This window comes from Bison bison, unplaced genomic scaffold (assembly GCF_000754665.1).
Source record: "Bison bison bison isolate TAMUID 2011002044 unplaced genomic scaffold, Bison_UMD1.0 scf7180017864108, whole genome shotgun sequence".
In the NCBI taxonomy this organism is placed as follows: Eukaryota; Metazoa; Chordata; class Mammalia; order Artiodactyla; family Bovidae; genus Bison; species Bison bison.
In genome coordinates this window covers 1,745,079-1,764,905 of record NW_011494680.1, presented here as the reverse complement: position 1 = coordinate 1,764,905, position 19,827 = coordinate 1,745,079, and the positions used below count along the sequence as shown (strand labels likewise).

The following is a 19,827-nucleotide window of genomic DNA, read 5'->3' as shown; positions in this document are numbered from 1 at the left end:
TGACGCTGTTCAGGCGGCGGCGGGGGCAGCGGGACAGAAGACAAGGGGGGACGGGGAGAACGGCATCACACAACCAGCCCCCAGCCCCAAGAGGCAGCACACACGGGGAGACATATTTTCAAAACACCCAATCATTAAGAGAGTAAACAAAAGGTCTTTTCTCTGTGAGCAAGGGGCGAAAACCAGCTATGGAGACGTGGTTCTCCAACGGCGCAATGAGGCATCTTTAGGATGGAAGGCTGTGATTTTAAAGAGTCAAGTGCTGCCCAGCTCTGCTGTGTCACCGACCAGCAAAGCCAGGGGACTCGATGTCTGTCTGAGGCACGAAAAAAGTTTATATCCTCTACTCACAAAAACCACAAGAAGGCTTTGGCATGACCTAGCTGGACCCAAGTGTCTTCCTTAGGTGAACCATCTGGGTCAACCTGGCCAACCATCACTTGGCACCAAGAGACTCCTCAAGGTGATTGCATCTTAAGTGTGCCTAATTCAAGATGCCCGTATGTGAGGCAACTCTGTCTGTGTTCGTGTATTTTACATTTTATTAATATTAACAAAGTTGGTGGTTTAATGAATGGCTTGACCCTGAACACAGGTACTTCTCTGTCCAACTACCTGTGAGCCCAGCAAACAGAACACCTGGCAAGAGGCAGGCAGCTTTCAGGGACTAAAGGTCGTCAATTGAAGCTGTTTGCTTCCAGGATGGAACAGTAAACAGGATGTCAGAAAATGACACTTGCCCTCTGGAGTTCTGCCTGTTCCGTTTCCAGTCGTAAGCAGTATGTCCTACACTCTGTCTCACCACTCAAATTACAAAACCCAGAAAACTGAACAAAGTCTCCTGGTCCAAACAGGCAGAGCTGACAGATAAAGGGCAGCTGTAGCAGCGTGAGAAGGTGCTAAATAAACAACCCAGACTGGGATTAGAAGATTTGTGGTTTCTGCTCCTAACTCTGCAAGAGATTCTCATCAGATTTCACAAACTCGGCCAGCTAATAAGACAGTCAAGGGCTGACTACTGTGTTCTGGTGCTCTATACTGGAATGATTTGGTGCTAATGTTCCAACAGATATAGCCAAGTGTGCTGGAGGAGATCAAGGATAATTATCATGAGTTTTGCTTCCCCGCCCCGCCCGTCAGCCAGAACAGGGCATGTGGAGACTGACAGCAACGTTCATGGCAATTTCACTACAGCAAGCTCAGGGCTGGCGCTGTCCATATGACAGGATTTTCTGTTGACACTAAAACTGTAGTTTAGTGTCACGCAGCTTTGTTTTATACTAATGAGATAAAAGTTTTCTTCGTTATCAAACAAAAAGAAAAAATCCTCAATAGAAAAAAACCTCAGATCAGAGAAATGCAAATCAAAACCACTATGAGGTACCATTTCACGCCAGTCAGAATGGCTGCGATCCAAAAGTCTACAAACAATAAATGCTGGAGAGGGTGTGGAGAAAAGGGAACCCTCTTACGCTGTTGGTGGGAATGCAAACTAGTACAGCCACTATGGAGACCAGTGTGGAGATTCCTTAAAAAACTGGAAATAGAACTGCCTTATGATCCAGCAATCCCACTGCTGGGCATACACACTGAGGAAACCAGAATGGAAAGAGACACGTGTACCCCAATGTTCATCGCAGCACTGTTTATAATAGCCAGACATGGAAGCAACCTAGACGTCCATCAGCAGATGAATGGATAAGAAAGCTGTGGTACATATACACAATGGAGTATTACTCAGCCATTAAAAAGAATACATTTGAATCAGTTCTAATGAGGTGGATGAAACTGGAGCCTATTATACAGAGTGAAGTAAGCCAGAAAGAAAAACACCAATACAGTATACTAATGCATATATATGGAATTTAGAAATATGGTAACAATAACCCTGTATACGAGACAGCAAAAGACACACTGATGTACAGAACAGTCTTTTGGACTCTGTGGGAGAGGGAGAGGGTGAGATGATTTGGGAGAATGGCATTGAAATATGTAAAATATCATGTATGAAACGAGTCGCCAGTCCAGGTTCATTGCACGATACTGGATGCTTTGGGCTGGTGCACTGGGAGGACCCAGAGGGATGGTATGGGGAGGGAGGAGGGAGGAGGGTTCAGGATGGGGAACACATGTATACCTGTGGCAGATTCATTTTGATATATGGCAAAACCAATACAATATTGTAAAGTTAAATTAAATAAAATTTAAAAAAAGAAAAAATTAAAAAAAAGAAAAAACCTCAGTAGACGTGTCACACACACACACACACACACACACACACACAGAGCACACAAAAGATGACAGGAAACCAACCACCACCCTCAGGCTGCAGAATGTCAGGCTGTAGCATCTCAAGTCTGAGCTTCCCGTTCCCTGTACAGTGCACGAGCTCAAACATGAAATGAAAGGCACACGCATACACGTGTGTAGAGAGAGGTTCTCACACACAGATTCGGCAGCTCCATCCTGTTCTTTACTCTCAACGCTAAGTCACAGGAAGAGGAAATCCATTCGGCTTTGAAAAGTCAAAGGAAAAGATAGGCAGGGAGAGTGTACCAAGAAGGACATGATGCATGGGGGTGTTTTTACCCTCACAGGAAGGGAATAATCAACTTGGCCATCAGCAAGTCAAGAATGGTCTTGAACAGAACGCTGCCAGGGAACAGTGTTGCTGACCGACGGCAGAACTATTCCGATGGACCCTGAGTCACCAGGTTAACAATAACACCTAACAAAGCAGTGATGGTGGTGATTGTGGAGGTTAACAGACCAAGAATTCTATTCACTTTGTGAAGCCCTGAGACAAAGACTGGGGGGGCGAATAGAGCAGGAGCCACGCTCACTGCCTTCATCTGTTCTGGCCACAGCGAGATGCGTCTGCACGAGAACCGACCCCGTTCACCCTTTGGGAGCCCATGTGGTTTCTACTGTGCTAAACAGGAAAATCCAGTGAGAATTCATAAAATGGGGAGATTTTGTACCATGTACCCTGACAGAGAAAGCTGTGTCCACCAATTTAAGGTCTGATGGGATTTTTCCTTCTAACCCAAAATTAATTCCAAAACTAAAGAGTAAGACCAAAATCATGAGGGATCCTTTCACCCAATCACCATTTCCTGTTTAAAATGCACTATTTCAGAGTCCAAGACTGGCTCCAACATTCACAATTAGTGTAAAGCAAAATGCCACTTCCCAAGGCAACAGCCCAGCCTGGCTTCACCTACCTGCAGACGCTTGACTTGCGGGACATGGTGGTGCTCGGAGAAGAGGGTGGGGTCTGGTACGACCAACTGTAATCAGAACCTTTCAAGTCCAAAATCACCTAAGGGGACAGAGCAGGAGGGTCAGCAAAGTGCTGAGAAGGGAAACATTATCCGTCAAATCTTAACAACTGTCATAACGTCGAAATTCCACCATCATGGAAGAGTGGGGATCAAAGAAAAACATGTTGTGAAGAGTTTTCTTTTCAGTGGAAGAATCATAGTACCAATCCATCAGTGTCATAATCCTTTTTCTGAGACAAGCAAAGACATAAATGGGGGAGAGGAAAACCATAACATACCTGTCAAAAAAAAAAAGATTTACAGTTATAATTCATAAGAGACATTTACACCAAGGTTAGAATTTATAGGGTTTTTGTTTATAGTACAACACAGATGATAATGCTTTTAGGATGTGTTGATTTTACACAATGGACATGAGTTTGAGTAAGCTCCAGGAGTTGGTGATGGACAGGGAGGCCTGGTGTGCTGCAGTCCATGGGGTCGCAGAGAGTCGGACACAACTGAGTGACTGAACTGAACTGATCTTACATCTTAGTCACTTGATAGTTACTCATGCCCCCATCTGACCAATAAAACCTGACAGAATTAAGAACAAACCAATTTTTCATAATTACTTCTACATCTGTCTCCCTTACTTAACAAAGAGCTAGTTGAATGTAAGCTCTACTTTCTATTCACATAGTAGGTGCTCAATAAATATCTGCTTACTGAGTGAATGCCTGCAGGCTGTAGTCTAATAAAGGCAATTTTGCAAGATGGAAAATATAAGCTCCCAAATTTGTCTGCTGAGCTGGCTTCCAAGGCAACAGTAAGAATTTTATACGAAAGGCAAAAGCATGTGATTTTTCAGCTGTTGCCCCACTGAACATAGTGTTAATGTCACATGAACCAAATGAATCAACATAAAGTCACCTTTTTCATAAGTGAGACCCTCATTCATTCCTTACTTAGAATGGGAGAAATCCAGAGAGAATGATTTACAGTGATGACCAAGAGACCCCACCGTCATATTCCTAGAGGAGTTTATCTCTAGAGGGTCAGCGAACACATGATTAAGAGCATGGGCTGAGGAAACTGACAGCTTGGTTAAATCCCAGTTCTACCAGTAACTGCCTGGTTAAGTGACTCTATCTCTCAGTGCTTCAAGGTCCTCTGTAAAGTGCGGATATTGGTGGAGATTCACAAAAAATCTATGTAAAGAGCTCAGAGCAGAGCCTGGCACACAGTAGGTGCTCTGTGATAACCTGTGCGGATGATGGTCACATATCACAATGTAAAAGATGATACCATTTTAAATGAGAGATTACCGCAAGGAACCCTCAGGACTTTGAACCTTCGTCTCTTGGGTTTGTTGTCCTGAGCGCCTACCCCACGATGCCTACCTGTTCACTTGAGGACGGCAGTTTGTGAGGGTCCATGGTCAGGCTTTTCAGATCTTCCGATATGGTCTGCAGGTGAGTGATTTCCCCCAGCATTGAGATTTCTTCTTCCTGAAAGTAATTCACAACCTGTTACCGTGCATGATTCACCTTACCATCTGGATCTGGCTGTTTTTATTAGGGAGACTATCTACACTTTCAACTTCTCAGAAAAGGAACACAGGAACTGGTTTATCTCTGCTGAAGCCATTTACCAACCCTTTCTTTGGGGAAATGGAGAACAAGGAATCAGCCATAACCATGGAGTGACTTGTGTGCTACACAACAAACACACAGGCCTTCCTAAAAGTGTCTGGGGGCCGGCACCCCTGCTGGGGGCGGAGAGGTCTGCCTGTGGGTTGGATCCTGCAGCACAGCCCCCTCCGCAGGCCAAGGCTCACCTGCCCCCTCCCCCTGGAAGTCAATCGACTTCAACAGATGACACCATTTGGGGATATTCTGGTCCAGATTTGGCAGACCTAAGTGACAGCACATGTGTGTTCACTGGAGGTTCACTGCCCCTGTCTTTGTTTTTTCCATCAACTTAATCAATGGCAAGTGAGGCAAACTATGGGCTGCGGAAGAATGACATCACCAAAGCAGTAAGCTGGGGTTGTGGACCCAGGTAAGAACGATTCACGGGAAAGCACTATGCTCAGGGGGACAACTCAGATCTGGGCATTTTGCCAGGGCTGAGGGATGGTAGCTGGTGCATTTTTATCAGCCTCAAGAAAAGCTCCAGCAGAACTTTTCAAGGCATTCAACTAATTGACTTCAAAAATAAGTCTGCGTTGATTCACTGAGGCTTTTCCCCTATTAACCTCACAGTCACTCCTTGGCACTCATCTCAGTCACTGGGTCTCAAAATCAGCTGGAGGACTTGTTTTAAAAGCCCAGATGACTTGGTGGGGTTCCCAGCCCCAGAGCTGTGGATTCAGTAGGTCTGGGTTGGGTCTGAGAATGCACATTTCTAACCAGTTCCCAGGTGATGCTGCTGGTCTGGGGACCAAATTTGGGGACAACTCTGTGGGGTCATCTTGAGGAGAAAAAGTAAGCGGAACCACCACTGCTCAGAACGCAGAGAGGGCCGTGTGGCCATCAGCAACTTGCAGACAACTACTGGTCCACAATCCTGACTCCATCATCATGATTCCTGACACACCGCAACTTCTCAGTGCCTCCAGATAAACAAGGAGGGTCTCCTCAGAACTGGCAGTTTAAGCCTTCTGGAACTTTCCACTGACTCACAATCACGGGCCGCAGCATAGAAATGAAGGTGCAGAACCGGCCGCGTTCTTCGATCAAAGCCTTCCGGACAGCCTGCTTCTCTGTTTCCTCCAACAGGAGATACTTGTCATTGACGTCTTGGAGCGCACTGTCTAGCTGGGGCTGGATGTCACCTCGCCCTGCAAGTGAAACAAAGCCCGGAGCTTGGCTTGCTGAAACAGCAGCTCTTGGAAGCAGTGTCCTCCTCCCTCTGGTCCCTGCTGGACTGGAAACCACAATTCCCCAGGACTTCTAAAAAACCATTTATTTATACCCAGAAAGGATCTAAAAGAAGCTGTTTTTCTAGGATCAGCCATTTCCAATTTTTAGTGCCCAAAGGGGATGCTTATCCTGGTTTATTTATGACAAATAAAATGTTCTGGGGTAATGTCTCCTGACTTGCATTCTGAAGAGGCTAAGGTATGAAGAACAAGGTGAAGGCCTGTGGATGTTTCCAAAAATGGGCACAACCTGGTTTTGTTGGGTCATGCTCAATAAAAGAGCCTCTGTCTGGAAGAGAAGTATCTGTCCCGGAATACAAAGGGGCCTAGCATCAGCTCTCCTGGCTCCGGGGAGCCCCCTGGGACTCCTTGGCAGCTAGTTTAACTCCCTAGTGGAGAGTCCTGAAGTCTCTTCCTGCAGGACAAGCTCAGCAACAAAAAGACCCGCAGTCAGAGCTCTGCTGGTGGAGGACTGAAGGGGGCCTGGGTATTGAGGCTGGCCCATGCCTGGGAACCACCTGGCCCCATCCACAGACCCCAGATACGCAGAGGCACCCATTTCTAGACTTTTCAACAACTCCAGAACTTGGTGAGGCTACTGTCTTTATAAATAAAGTTTTATTTGCACACAGTCACGCCCATTCATTTACAGGCTGTCTATACCCGCTTTCATCACAACTGCTGAGTAAAGTTGTGACACACACCATTTGGCCCCTGGACTGAGAATATTTACAGAAGAAGTCTGGATAAACATGGATAAACATGGATAAACCTGGGCAAATAGACACTGTATCAGAGGGCGTGGCTATTGTAAATCTGATCTGAGGACAAGAAGGTGACCATCAGGAGACCAGCTCATGAGCTTCCACACTGGGCTCCCATGCTCACCTACCACCTGAACCAGAAAAAGAATCTCTAAATTCCTTCCGGACAGAGGCTTGGACTCTCCCAGCCTAGCCTGCAGTGAAATGCTGTCTGTGTATACAACAAGTACTCAATCGGTGTTTAACAGGTGTATACAACAGATACTCAATAGATGTTTAATAGGTGTATACAACAGGTACTGAATAGGTGTATACAACGGGTACTCAAAAGGTATTTAATAGGTACATACAACAGGTACTCAGTAGGTGTTTTAAACAGAATGTTAGCATGGAGGGGGCACTACGGGTTATCCAAACCAATCTGCTCCCAGTTCAGAGGAGGGGAGAAGGGGAGGACTGTCCAGGGCCATGCAGGAGCGGGCAGTCAGAGCGCACACAGCCTGACCCTCTGATGCTGGATTCCTCCTCCTCCTCCTCCACCAGCTGCCTCAAGTCGAGGGACTGGATTCCACCTGCCACTTAGAAAGGGACCTGACTAGTCACCATGTACCCTCCTCTTTAAGAATGCCGCAGAGAACACTTAGATGCAATGTGTTATCTGGTCTGAAAAAGTACAGGGTCAGGGAAAACTGCCTTGAACGTAGGAATATATTCTGTATTTTCTCACAAGCAGATGAGAAAGCTTCCTCTGGAGCCAAAAAGGCAGTCAGGCGTCAAGAACATCCAACTAGCAAAAGTCATTGGATTTTTGGCAGGGGTTAAGTTCTAAGTTAGCACAAAAAGGGAAAATCGGGGACAAAGGTCATCCCTGAAAATGCCTTAGATGGCATTCCAGTACAGTCAGTGGTCTGTACACGGAGTCCTCACTGGTCAGGTGAGCATATGTGCTGGGTGCAGCAAAACAGTGTTAAAGTCCATGCGCAGGGATTTTATCCAACAACTATGTGAAAATTTGCTCTGACAACTTTTTGGTGTTATCAGCCACCATCCCTCCCTGACCCCAATAATTCTACCTGTTCTTCCAGTTTCTCTGCCTGGGAGCCAGTTTCACACATTACCCGGCTGCAGAGTCATAGGTTTCATGAGTTTTGTGGACAAGAAACTTGTTAAAGCACCCTTCCATTCTCCAAGGGGACTTGCAGGGAGGCGAGTGTGCGGGCACTCCAGTCCCATGAAATTGAGAATTTTCCCTATTCTTTTTTTTTGACTGGGTTGAACCGCAGGCAGGATCTTAGTCCCCCGACCAGGGATCGAACCCACACACCCTGCAGGGGAAGCACGGAATGCCAACCACTGTACTGCCAGGGAAGTCCCAGTGGTTAGGACGCTGTGCTTCCACTGCCGAGGGCACGGGTTCCATCCCTGGCCAGGAAACTAAGATCTCAAAAGCAAGGCACAGCCAAACACTTTTTTAAAATAAGTAAACAAAATGCTGGCTTGGGCAGCTGAATCCACACCCACTGATTGTGTATATGATACAAGCCCTTTGGTAATGAAACTCCCTGTTTCTCTACCACCTGTCAAACAGCCTGACCAAGCCTGCACAGTGAGGCCATGTGGTTGTTTGTGGCTGGTCCCAAGGCCTTCTTGTAAGCCTCTCAATCTCTCCAAGGATGCTCCAACTAAGGGACCACGGAGGACCACGGACCAAGTCAGCATGTTCTTAACTCCAGAGGCAAAAAGTTTAATTATGGTAGCAATTTCTTTCAATACTAGCCTATAATTATAAGAAATTGGGGAAATGGGTATCTTTACTTCCTTTCACAAGTTGTAAGGTGCACATCTATCTATGATTAATGACACTGAATTCTAAAAATACACTGACATAGGAAAGCAAAGTGACTAGAACCAAGTGTTACCTAATCTGGTAAATATAAATTTAAATCATTCTATGATTAGTCAAGTTATTTTAAATATGTATTATGTTATAATTAAAGGACTTTCAAATTATAGTATTCTAAAATAAGTATAATCTGTAAAGATTGCTATAATTATAGTCATAGTGAATACATTTCCATGTGGGATATATCATAACCTAGAAACACAATGTTTATTTCTTAAATTCAGTAACCACAACATATATTTATAAAAAAAAAAAAAAACGTGGAAGAAATTATTCCATGTCTCAGTTGGATATACCAGTTCTTACAGTCATTTTTTTAGGTCCACAAATTTGGAGTTGTGTTAGCACTGATTTAATATACAAAAGCCCATTCATTTCCCTCCCATCAGCAATGTTGGGAGAGCCGCTGCCGATGACTGCAGCAGCTCCCGTGTGGACTTGACTCGTCTCCTGTTTCGTCTCTGCTACTCCCACCCTTCCTGCACCACCTTGATCTCTCACCTGGACGGCTCCATCAGCCCCTGATAGGTCACTCTGACCGCATTTGGACGAACTTGCCTGGAACAGCCCTGAATTACTTTCAAAATGCAAATCTTATCACTTTTCAGTAGCTCCCATTGCTTTCAAGAAAGTTCAGTGGGGACTCCCTTGGCGGTCCAGTGCTTAAGATTCCACACTCCTAATGCAGGGAGCATGGGTTCGACCCCTGGATGAGGAACTAAGATCTTGGATGCCACCGCACTGTGCGGCCAAAACAATAAAAAGTCCAGCGTCGTGAACACGCCTCAGGCCCTCCCCCTCCTCTCCCGTTGCTCCAGCGTCCGGCTCCACCCCCTAAACATCCCCTCTCCCTCCGCCCCAGCTGTCGGGCATCTGTTCATTCTCAGGTCACAGTTCTTCACAGAAGCCCTCCCTGAACCTTCTCACCAGACTAAATTCTCGTATTTAATTCTCAGAGATTCCTTCTACACAGCCTTCACGACACTCCTCCCAGTTCTCATTTCATCTTTACGCCTCCAGTTCTTCCACGGATGGCAGTCTCCCCTGGTGATCAGGAAACCCCACGAGGACAGAAACCACAAATATTTTTGCTCAGCACTGTGTCTTCTACCTCAGCACACCTGCCTGGAAGGCAGGTACTCAAATATTTGCAAATGAATAAGGCCTTGATAGGAGCTTCCCAGGTGGCTCAGTGGTAGAGAATCCCCCTGCCAATGAAGGTGCCACAGGAGACTCTGGTTAGATCCCTGGCTTGGGAAGACACCCATGGAGGAGGAAATGGCAACCTACTCCAGTATTCTTGCGTGGAAAATCCCATGGACAGAGAAGCCTGGCCGGGTATGGTCCATGGGTTGCGGGGGGTGGGTCACAAAGAGTTGGATGTGACTGAGCGCCATGAGGCACTTATAATAGCACAATGTGAGTTTGCTTACTGGTTCAACCATCATGCCCTTAAATGGCCTAACACTGGAAAACGAACAAATTCCAGGGCCGCCCATCAGCCAAAAGAAGAGAGGGCTTAAACAGGCTTTCCAGACAAAATTCCTCAGTAAAGCACTGCTTGTGGCCTTTTCTGTAAAAAGTCATCTCAGTCTCGAGAATTTTTTCCCCTGCAAGTTTCCAGGTCTTGGCTGGATTCATGCTGGAGAATTCTGGTGAATACAGCCAGCAGCTCCTTTACTTCCCCCAACAGGGGAAATCATATGATTATTCTCTTTACAAAAAAATGCTCCTGGGGCAAAAGCACTATTAATAGGCAGCAGGTCATGGACCAAAGCAGAACCCTCAAAGGAGAAAAAAAAAATTGATCAGTAGGTAGGGAGAATTCACAAAGCTTTCTGGAATGAAACCAAGATTCCATATTTTCCCAACATTTACATTTTCCTTAATCTTTACATAAACGTTCAAGGCAGGAATTAACACCCCCATTTGACAGAGGGGTAAACTGAGATTAGGGTGGCTTGCAAGAGCCCCTGAGCTAGGAATGGATGCAGACAGATGCCAATTCTCCATCTTTCCCATTCGGAAGCCTGGTTTCTTCTAGCTTCATGCTCATAGCACGCATAGGCCCTGCGATTAGAATCCCATAAAATGACTTCCATATGTCCCTGACACACTCATGCAAATACTGTGTTTCATCTGAAGATGCCTGATTTTTCATGTCTATACTTTAAAAATTAAGATATATCTTACAGTCAGTAGAAGTCATAGTTTACACGGCATTTAAAAAAATTTTTTAATCAGTGAGAAAATAATAATGCATCTTACCACTGATGGCATCTGCAGTCAATGCAATAAGGGATATAAATACTGAAATACGGGATATAATTTCAGAGACAGACATGCAAGGTGATCTGGAGATTAGAATTTGGAATGAAAAATGCCCCCTTTCCACCAAAAGGTAGCTGTCATTATTCCTACATACATCATCTTCTACTCTTAATATCCTGCAGCAGTTTTTGATTGATTTTTCCAAAGCAAAACCAACCAGGGATCAAAAGGAGGAGAGATTTCATCAGACAAGACTGGAAGCTTTTGGGCTTGAACACTTTCAAACAAACTCTATTTCTGCTATTCTTTCAACAGGCTGTGCCTCAGTTTCTACTCACATGGTTGTGAAAGCAGATGGATTCGTTCACATCACGCACTCAGCACCAGACCCAGCACGTAGTGAGCTTTAGGAAGTGTTAGGCGCCACTGGCAGGAACACAGCATCTTTAAAGCCCTCCTCCTAAACCCTGGGTGTCTCAGCAGGAGACAGCCTGCCTCTATAACCACTAAATGCAATAAAAACTCTGGAGCAGCGAGCTCCAATGAATACACTGACATGCCTGGCAGGGGCACGGAGACTGCACCCACCTTGCATCCTATGGAGCGCCTCACCTGGGGGTTCATTTCTTTCCTTTATAGTAAACCAGCAGCCCTAAGAAACACTGCTTTCCTGAATTCTGTGGGTCATTCTAACAAACTTGTCAAACCTGAGGGGGTTCATGGGAGACCCTAAATTTGAGGTTGGCTGGGCACACAGGTGGGTAGCTTGTGGACCCCACTTGTGGCTGGTGATTGAAGTGGAGAAAATCTTGTTCTTAGTGCATGGGGTCTAAGCCCACCCCAGGTAGTTAGTATCTGAACTGATGTGACTTGGTGGATACCCAGTTGGTGTCAGAGAACTGATGTTAGAACGTAGATGCCTTTGCCATCGTGGAAACGGCTTGAGGGCAGAGGCCACTTGTGCCTCCATAGCTGCCAAGGGGATCTAGCCCAGAGGAGGCCCTTGATACCTACTTCCTGAATGAGTGAAGACACGCTCAGCTCACCGGGCTCCTCTGTGGCAGTCATGGAGAATTTATGAATGAAAGAGAGGCACCAGAAGTGAAACAATTTAACCCTGTGAAAACTGTGACGGGCTTGCAACTCAAGAAAGGCAGGACTATACCCCCCTTTGCCCATCTAGCCCTGCACCACACCACCCACCCAGTGTTCTCGGGGTTAATCAACACCATGGCGTGCGGGGGATGGGTATTTCAAGCACATCCTCCTTTTTAGCTTCTGGCAAAACTAACACCAAGAAAAGCACTGGGCTCCTGCTGTGTGCTCCCCCGCCCCTTAAACGCATCTTGCCAGCTTCTAAATGCAGCCACAGGGAAGCCAGGTGACTCACACCTTGACAAAGTCTCCTCGTGCACAGGGACATTTCTCCGCACCTTTTTCGACTCCTGCAATCAGCCGTTTGCAGCCAGAGTCACAAGCAAGACACCTGATGAGCTGTATCAGGCCAAGGCTTTCCCAGAGACCAGCTCTACAAAGGAAAGGAGCGCACAGCTCTGGGCCTCGGGTGGATCTGCTTAGTCTGTTTATAACCCAGCATTCCCAGGTATGAAATAGGAATCCCCTGGCCTCCGAAGACTCCACACTTTTACCACATATGCAACAGTCCCCTGCAGGAGCTTCTTCAGTTAGATTCCCACATCTCTACTGACCACAGTCAGGGATAGGTCACTGAACCACATGGGGTCTAAAGAGGAAAGCCTGACCACTGCTGCTGTTGAGACGAAGAAGTCAGGCTGCCCCTTTGGTATGCTTTTCCTCATCAGCCTGTTAGCCCAGGATGGCACGGCTGGCTGCATCCACTGACCTCTCCCTTCTCCCTGCTCACTCTGCTGATGGCTTTACCTGGCATTTCCTGGGCCAGAACGTATGTCAGGCCGCAACTCTCCAATGATGACTCATTAAAAAAAAGTCCTCCCCTGTCCACTTGACACAGGTTGTCCCATTGAGTAAAACTGCACCCATTCAAATATTTCGCAGGCTCCTATCACACCTTTCCCAAGCGTGGAAAGCAGCAGTGACCCAACGGTCTTCCCTGCTGTGTCACGTGCACTTGCAGCTAAATGTCCAGAGAGAGCGCAAGGCTACACGTGGTCATACAAGCCCTGGAGCGTCTCAGTGATCACCTGTCTGCATTTACAGGCACCTCCTGCCCTCAGAGGGAACTTTTCCAGCTTTGGTTCCAATAGAGAACAATCACTGCTTTTTGCTCAAGGTACACGTTTCCCAATTGCACTGATGTGGCAATCTACCCCTTCCAGGGATGCTCACTGGAGGGAAGAGGAAGTGGAGAAAACAGCCTAGAACCATGGACCAGCTCTTTGAACCTCCTCATCTCAGCATTCAGGAAGGATTTTTCATTTTGGGGTGTCACTTTGCAGAGAGCTGACATGCATCAGAGGGAGGTGGTTAGAGAAAACATCCAGGGGAGACTTCTGGCGCTGCTGCCTCCTTCCAGGGCTGGTCTCGCAATCCGGATCACCAGCAATTCAGGGCAGGCCACCTCCAGCCCCATGCTCACTCCGGTGGCCCAGGAGGTCCTGGGGGGACAATTTCTGACCACACCTGGAGGCACACCTATGGCAGATGGGGTTAACCACTAGAAGGGTCTCTTTGTGTGGGCCACACCTCTTTCTGAGTGGTCTGCTCTTCTCTATCTCCCCTAACTCAACAAAGGGAACAGAGCCTCTGCACTATGCCCAGTGAGGAAGCCAGGTGACCCACTAACAGATAACCTGGACTTCAGATTTGTAGGTGGGAGGTCCCTCTGGGCAAGAGGGTTCTCAGGGCTACTCCTCTTTAAAAACTGAAGCACGGGGGTGGTTGGAGGGGGCTGAGACACCTCGGTTTTTATCACTGAGGCAGGGAGAACCATCCACTCAACGACTGTAGTTTCTGGGGCATCAGGGGTTTCTGCCAGTTTCACAAAGCATCGAAGAAACCAGCCAGGAAATGCAAACATTCACGCTGATGCGGCCATGGAAACCACTGAGCCAGTGAAAAGGATTCGGCATCACTCCAGCTTTCTGCTTTCTCCGTGTGGAGGAAAAGAACGGTGATGGGGGGAAAAGTCAGTCTAGAACGGGGTCTGATCAGAAATGGGGCTGAGTAATAGAACCATCTGGAGGCAGGTAGCCGAGGATGGGCAGTGGAGGTCACTGTGGCTCTCAGTTCACCCCTAGAGCTGACTCAGGGTCACACATTCCACAACCCCCACCCTGCAGCATGGCCACCCTTCCTTTTGGTTCTGGTGCCCCGGTGTAAATGATGATGGCTCACACACTTCCCTGAACCCTGAGCAGCCCCTGCCCCATTCTCCACCAGCCAATCCCTTGTCATCTTCCTCATCACCTGCCCACACCAAGCGTAAACGGGTTTCTTGCGCCTTGCCCCACTGCTGCACCCTCTGCTGATACTCATCATGGCTCTGAGCACACCAGACTGAACTGCAGTTGACCCTTGAATAATATGGGTTTGAACACAGGTCCACCTGCACATGGATTTTTTTCAATAAATATAGAATTGGCATCCAAACTCATGGGTTTTGCATTCGCAGACTGAACCAACTGTGGCTCATGTACTGTTTACAATCCTTGGTGGAGTCCGTGGGTGTGGAATCGTGGATTTGAAGGGCTGACTATAGGACTTGAGCATCTCACAGTATGCGGCAGACCCTGGAACGAATCCCCTTGAATCCCGAGGGACAACTATAACTGGCTTGCCTCCACCAGAGTCTCCGTTCCTGGAGGGAGCAATGTACCCCTGTCTCAGTAGACTTCATTGAGTTATAAATGTCTTCCCTGTGGGGGCCCTCAGTTAATTGCTCAAGCAGGATTCAAGGTAAATACTTCTGAAGGAGTCAAGGTAAATACTTCTGACCTGACTGAAAGAAAGTTCCATATATATATATATATTTCTTTTGTTAAACCAAGACATTTTAACTATCATGAAATGTTAAAATATACATGTCCAAGTTCAAAAATGACTTAAAACTTGTAAAATAAAATTTAATAGGGCTTTAAGTCAAATAGCTTTCTTACATCTTTACACCCAAGTTCACTGTTATGATCCTATGTCACTGTGGCTTAGCTCTGGGAGCTGGCCCCTGCAAGAGAGAGAACTAGAGGGGGCTGCAGGGACTCTTCGTAGGATGAGCAGAATCCAAGTCACAGAGTCAAAAGGCTGTGTGGTTCCTTCACTCATCCCTAATCCCACTACCCATCATTTAAAACAAATAGCATGCCCCATTTATTCCATAGACAACTCACATCAAGCTTCCAAGCAAAGGTTTTAATAAAACTCTGTGTCCTCAAAAGGCCACGTATTATATGATTCCCTTTATAAGAAAGGTCCAGAATAGGCAAATCCATACAGACAGAAAGCACATGAACGGTTGTCAGGGGTTGAAGGGGAGGGAGAATGAGGCATGACTGTTTTAAATGGCAGGGGACGTCTTTCTGGGGTGATGAAAACATCCTGAAATTAGACAGTAGTGATGGCTGCACAGCACTGGGAATGCACTCAAGCCAACTAAACGTACGCTTTAGAGGGGTTTAAATGGTACATTTTATGTTATATGAATTTTATCACAATAAGCAGAAGAGGGACTGTCTTACCTTCCTCCCAAAGGTACACTAAGTTGTGTCATAACCACAGCATTGAAGACTGGAAAGGATTATCACTTTAAAAAAGTGGGGGACATTACCCCAATGTCACCATGACAGGAAGGAGGCAGAGTTGTGTCCCCCGAGACAGCAGGTCATCCTGGCCCCACCTGCTAGAGGGGACCCATGTGGTTTGGGTTCCTTGTAGATGACAGAATCCAATGCAAAAATCTCTTTAGAGCTGTTCAGTGCAAAGGCTCAGAGAACACTCAGGCACACTCAGGCAAGATAAACCACATGGACAGCCCACAGACAGACCTTTCTGAGACAGAGGGACAGCCACGAGACGCCGAAAGCGACCTGAAGTTTTAGCGCTGTTGCCCACAGACTGAGGGTCAACATTTAGTCAAGAAGAATCACTGTGATGATTGAATTTGAAGATCCGATACCCTCGAAATGAAACATTCCACAAACTCTGCTGAAATAAGAAATACTTTTGATTTTTTTTAAAAATAAATGATTGGTTTTGAAAAAACCAAATGGTCCTGGGAAGACTAAGTTAAAGATAGTTGGCAAGCTTAATAAAACCAAATCTGATTTGGGAATTATTTTGAGAAGTTATTAAGTATAGCTCTCCATGTTTTGTCTGTGATGTAAATACACACATATACACTTAGATATGTATGTATGCATGTATTTTTTTCCTGTGGAAATGAGGGTTTAAGTCACTCTGTATTTCTTTTTTCCATGAGTCTAATACTGAATTATGAGGATGTAAAGACTCTTAGAATGTTAAGCTAACCCGTTAAAGGGTCAAACTTGAAAAAAAAGAAAATGATTGGTTGAAACACACGCACACACAATTTTCTTAAAATTATGGAAAATTAAGTAGGCACCGTTGATTGTTCTGAACTGGGAGGGAAACTGGAGCAACTAGCGTAGGTCTGGACAACCACGGAAAGCCCACAGCAAGGACCACACCGTGACCAGCCACCAGAGATTCAGGATGACAGACTTACCGAGAGCGTCCACTGGCAGGGGGCACACGGTGAGAAAGTGCAGGATACACAATTGACACAAAAAGGAAAATAATAAAGTCAAACTGGGATTCGGGCAGCAGTCTTACCTGTGTTAAAACAGTCCATGGTTTGCCACGGAATTTTATATTAGGGCGATTAAACCCACAGCCACTGAGAGCTGCAACCCAGGTTCCCTCCCCTGCCTTGCTAAGAGTCTTTACTTCCCATCTAAACAGACATCTTCCTAGTTTGTAACTGTCAGTCCTAGAGAATGCAACAACGTGTTTTTTTTTTTCTTCTTCTTCTTCTTCCTTAAAAAGAGAGATGAAGAATATATTCCTGTAAGAAGTCAATTAAGATGCTTTCACAAGAAAAGCTTTTAGGTGTAATTTATTGTAACTTGGAAAGTCACTAAGGAAACAAGAATCCAAAGTTCAAGCTGGGGTGAAAATGAAAAAAAAAAATTTAAAGACCTTAAAACTTACATATAACAGTGAATAATATGCTGATATGGGACTCTGGGAGTCTGTTTATTAGGTTTATAAATCAGCTCTGCAGTCTCCGGTGAAAGATGACACGTTCAACTATTTCAATGGTCAGACTCAAGGGTTAACATATTAAAATGTTCCAGCAGTTTCCTCCCTCAACGTCTCTGATCAAAGTAGTTATAGATGGAAACGGAAGGCTTTACCATAATTATTTAAGTGAAATTAATAACAATATGAGAATTAATTAAATGAGAAATAAGGCTGCTGACTGCATGGTGAGGGGGCAGAAGTGGGCAAATAGTACAAAATGTTTCCTATTTCTGATCCACTCTTACTTCCCCCAGTTGGGTTACAGCCAACTCTAGGGCTTCAAAAGTCACGAGCTGATGCCAAGCAGCAGGGCCTGATGAGGGTTCAGGAGACTCCACTCAGAGCCTGGGCTTCGGGCCAGTCCCACGCTTCTCCACCCTCCCGCTACCTCTGTCCTGTCGCCCTGACCTGTCAGCAAGACTGACCCTGCCCCACGCATGGACCCCTGGCCCTCGCCTGGTCCCTCCAGCCCCCAACTCCCCACCTAGGTTTATGCCCCCTAGGTATTCAAGAAGCCTGCCTTCCACAAAAATAGGTATATTCACCCATGGCTGGAGCACATGTCAAGTTGTTTTAAAATAATTTTCAGATAAAGTCTAATCAAACTCCAAAAAACATTAAACACTTTTTGACAGTGATATTTAAATACCTTTAGGCTATAAACTACCATTATCTATAGGATAGTAAAAAAGTGTCAAATACAGAATGTGGCAAAAGGTGATACAGCTGCAGAGTGAAATTTAAGGTAAAATTAGTCGCAAGCGAAAATCACATCCCATATGTGTCTATGTCAAAGGGAATGCCAAATCCACAGTTAAATGCATAAAGGCATTTAAATGTTGAAAAGAATAATCAGAAGAATTTTTAGATCAAAGATCACAGTTTTGAAAAAAGGAATGACAAGGAGCTGCTCAATAACCACCTGAAAACACATTTAAAAGGAAGTGATTATTGGGCTGTATAAACCAAATTTAGTTCTATCAGGACCAAAAAAAAGTATTCAAACCATCCTAATACATGGTGCAAATCTCAGAAGGATCTACGAACACGTTATAAGCCAAAGTCTAGGAAGCTACCACTTGAAGGGTATGAACGCGATAGAGAGGCATCTTGGCAAAAAGGGAAACTTCAGCTAACCAGACCCCCCAAAATAACTGGGAGCCTCAAATAACCAGATTTCCTCCAGCCCTTAACTTGCAGTGCTTCTAGTCCTTTCTCAGGCCATATATCTTCTAGAAGAGCACTTCATAATAAGAATTCACTCAGAAGGATGACTCTGGTACCTCCTAGGAAGCTCTAGTCACCCCAAAAATACACCAATGTGAGTTTTTAAAAGGCACTTACATAATTTAGAAGAAAAAAAACTTTTATAAAAGAAATAAATAAAAATAATTTTCTAGTTGTTCCCTGGATGAACTAGAAAATCATCAGGAACACTCTAAGCTACTGATCTGACTTGGCTTGTAGACGTCAGAACACCGTCATGGCTCTCCTGTTTGGAAAGAATACGGTGCCCAAGACCATCAGCTATATGACTGGGGTTGACAAGATGGATGCTTCAGAAGCCCCTGATCACAGCCTCCACTGTCTCAGCCTTCAGGTCCAAGTGCCTCACAACCAAAAGCTGATTATTCCCCAGTCCCAGGACCAGCAGCGTCTTCTCACGTAATACAGTCCGGCACCCTATGTTTCCTGACTTTTTCCATCCGGCACCTTGATGCGGAGTTTGTTTCCCTCTCCAGATAGCCCAAGCAGTGCTGGGCAAGTCTAATTGCCAGAAACTTCCTTTTATGTTGCATTGCAATCCACCTATCAGGCATTCCCTGCAGGTCCAAATTCCGCTAATTGGACAATGCCAGTGACTTTGAGTGACAAAGACTGTTTCAGTCTCCAGGCAGAATTCAGATAAAAGGATTATCACTGCAGCCAAGAACTTAAGGCCTCTGAAAAGAAAATTCTGGAAGAGAGAAAGTAAAACAGCTACTTTTTTCCTTACCTCAACCTTTCCACCAAACTCCCAAATCTTTTTCAAGTCCATAGACTTGGACCCTCTCTGAAAACCCATTCATCTCTTTTATCTCAAAGCTGGCATGGTATCAATTAGGTAGAGCTCAGCTCCAAATTTTTACCAACCTGTTCTTCCATGAAACCTCAGATACAATGGAGTAGGGTGGCAGTTTTAATTATATTTACCTCTAGACTCACTAAAATGTTACTGGCCACAAAGCCTATTCCACTTGTGGAATGCTAGCTCCCAGGTGCCTAAGTTAGAATGTAAACTGCAGAAGCACCAAAAACAGGAAAACACATCCAAAAGGAAAACGGGGGCCAATACCAATGGAAAAACTGATCATGGGTGAAAATCCTGCTGCCTTTATATTGACATGGTCTCCTGGTTATTATAAGAACTGGGGGGCGGGGGGTGGGGGGAGAGATGACACT

General features: G+C 45.6%; 1 protein-coding gene across 1 annotated transcript in view; it reads right to left on the bottom strand.

Moving 5' to 3' along the window:
* MTSS1 (metastasis suppressor 1) overlaps positions 1–19,827 on the bottom strand; it is a 160,848-nt gene that overhangs the window by 13,598 nt on the left and 127,423 nt on the right. The window contains exons 7-10 of the mRNA XM_010839003.1: positions 16,808–16,819; positions 5,951–6,108; positions 4,667–4,774; positions 3,225–3,322 (exon numbers count right to left, since the gene is read on the bottom strand). Coding sequence (XP_010837305.1) covers positions 3,225–3,322; positions 4,667–4,774; positions 5,951–6,108; positions 16,808–16,819 — 376 coding nt within the window. The remainder of the gene's footprint in view (positions 1–3,224; positions 3,323–4,666; positions 4,775–5,950; positions 6,109–16,807; positions 16,820–19,827) is intronic.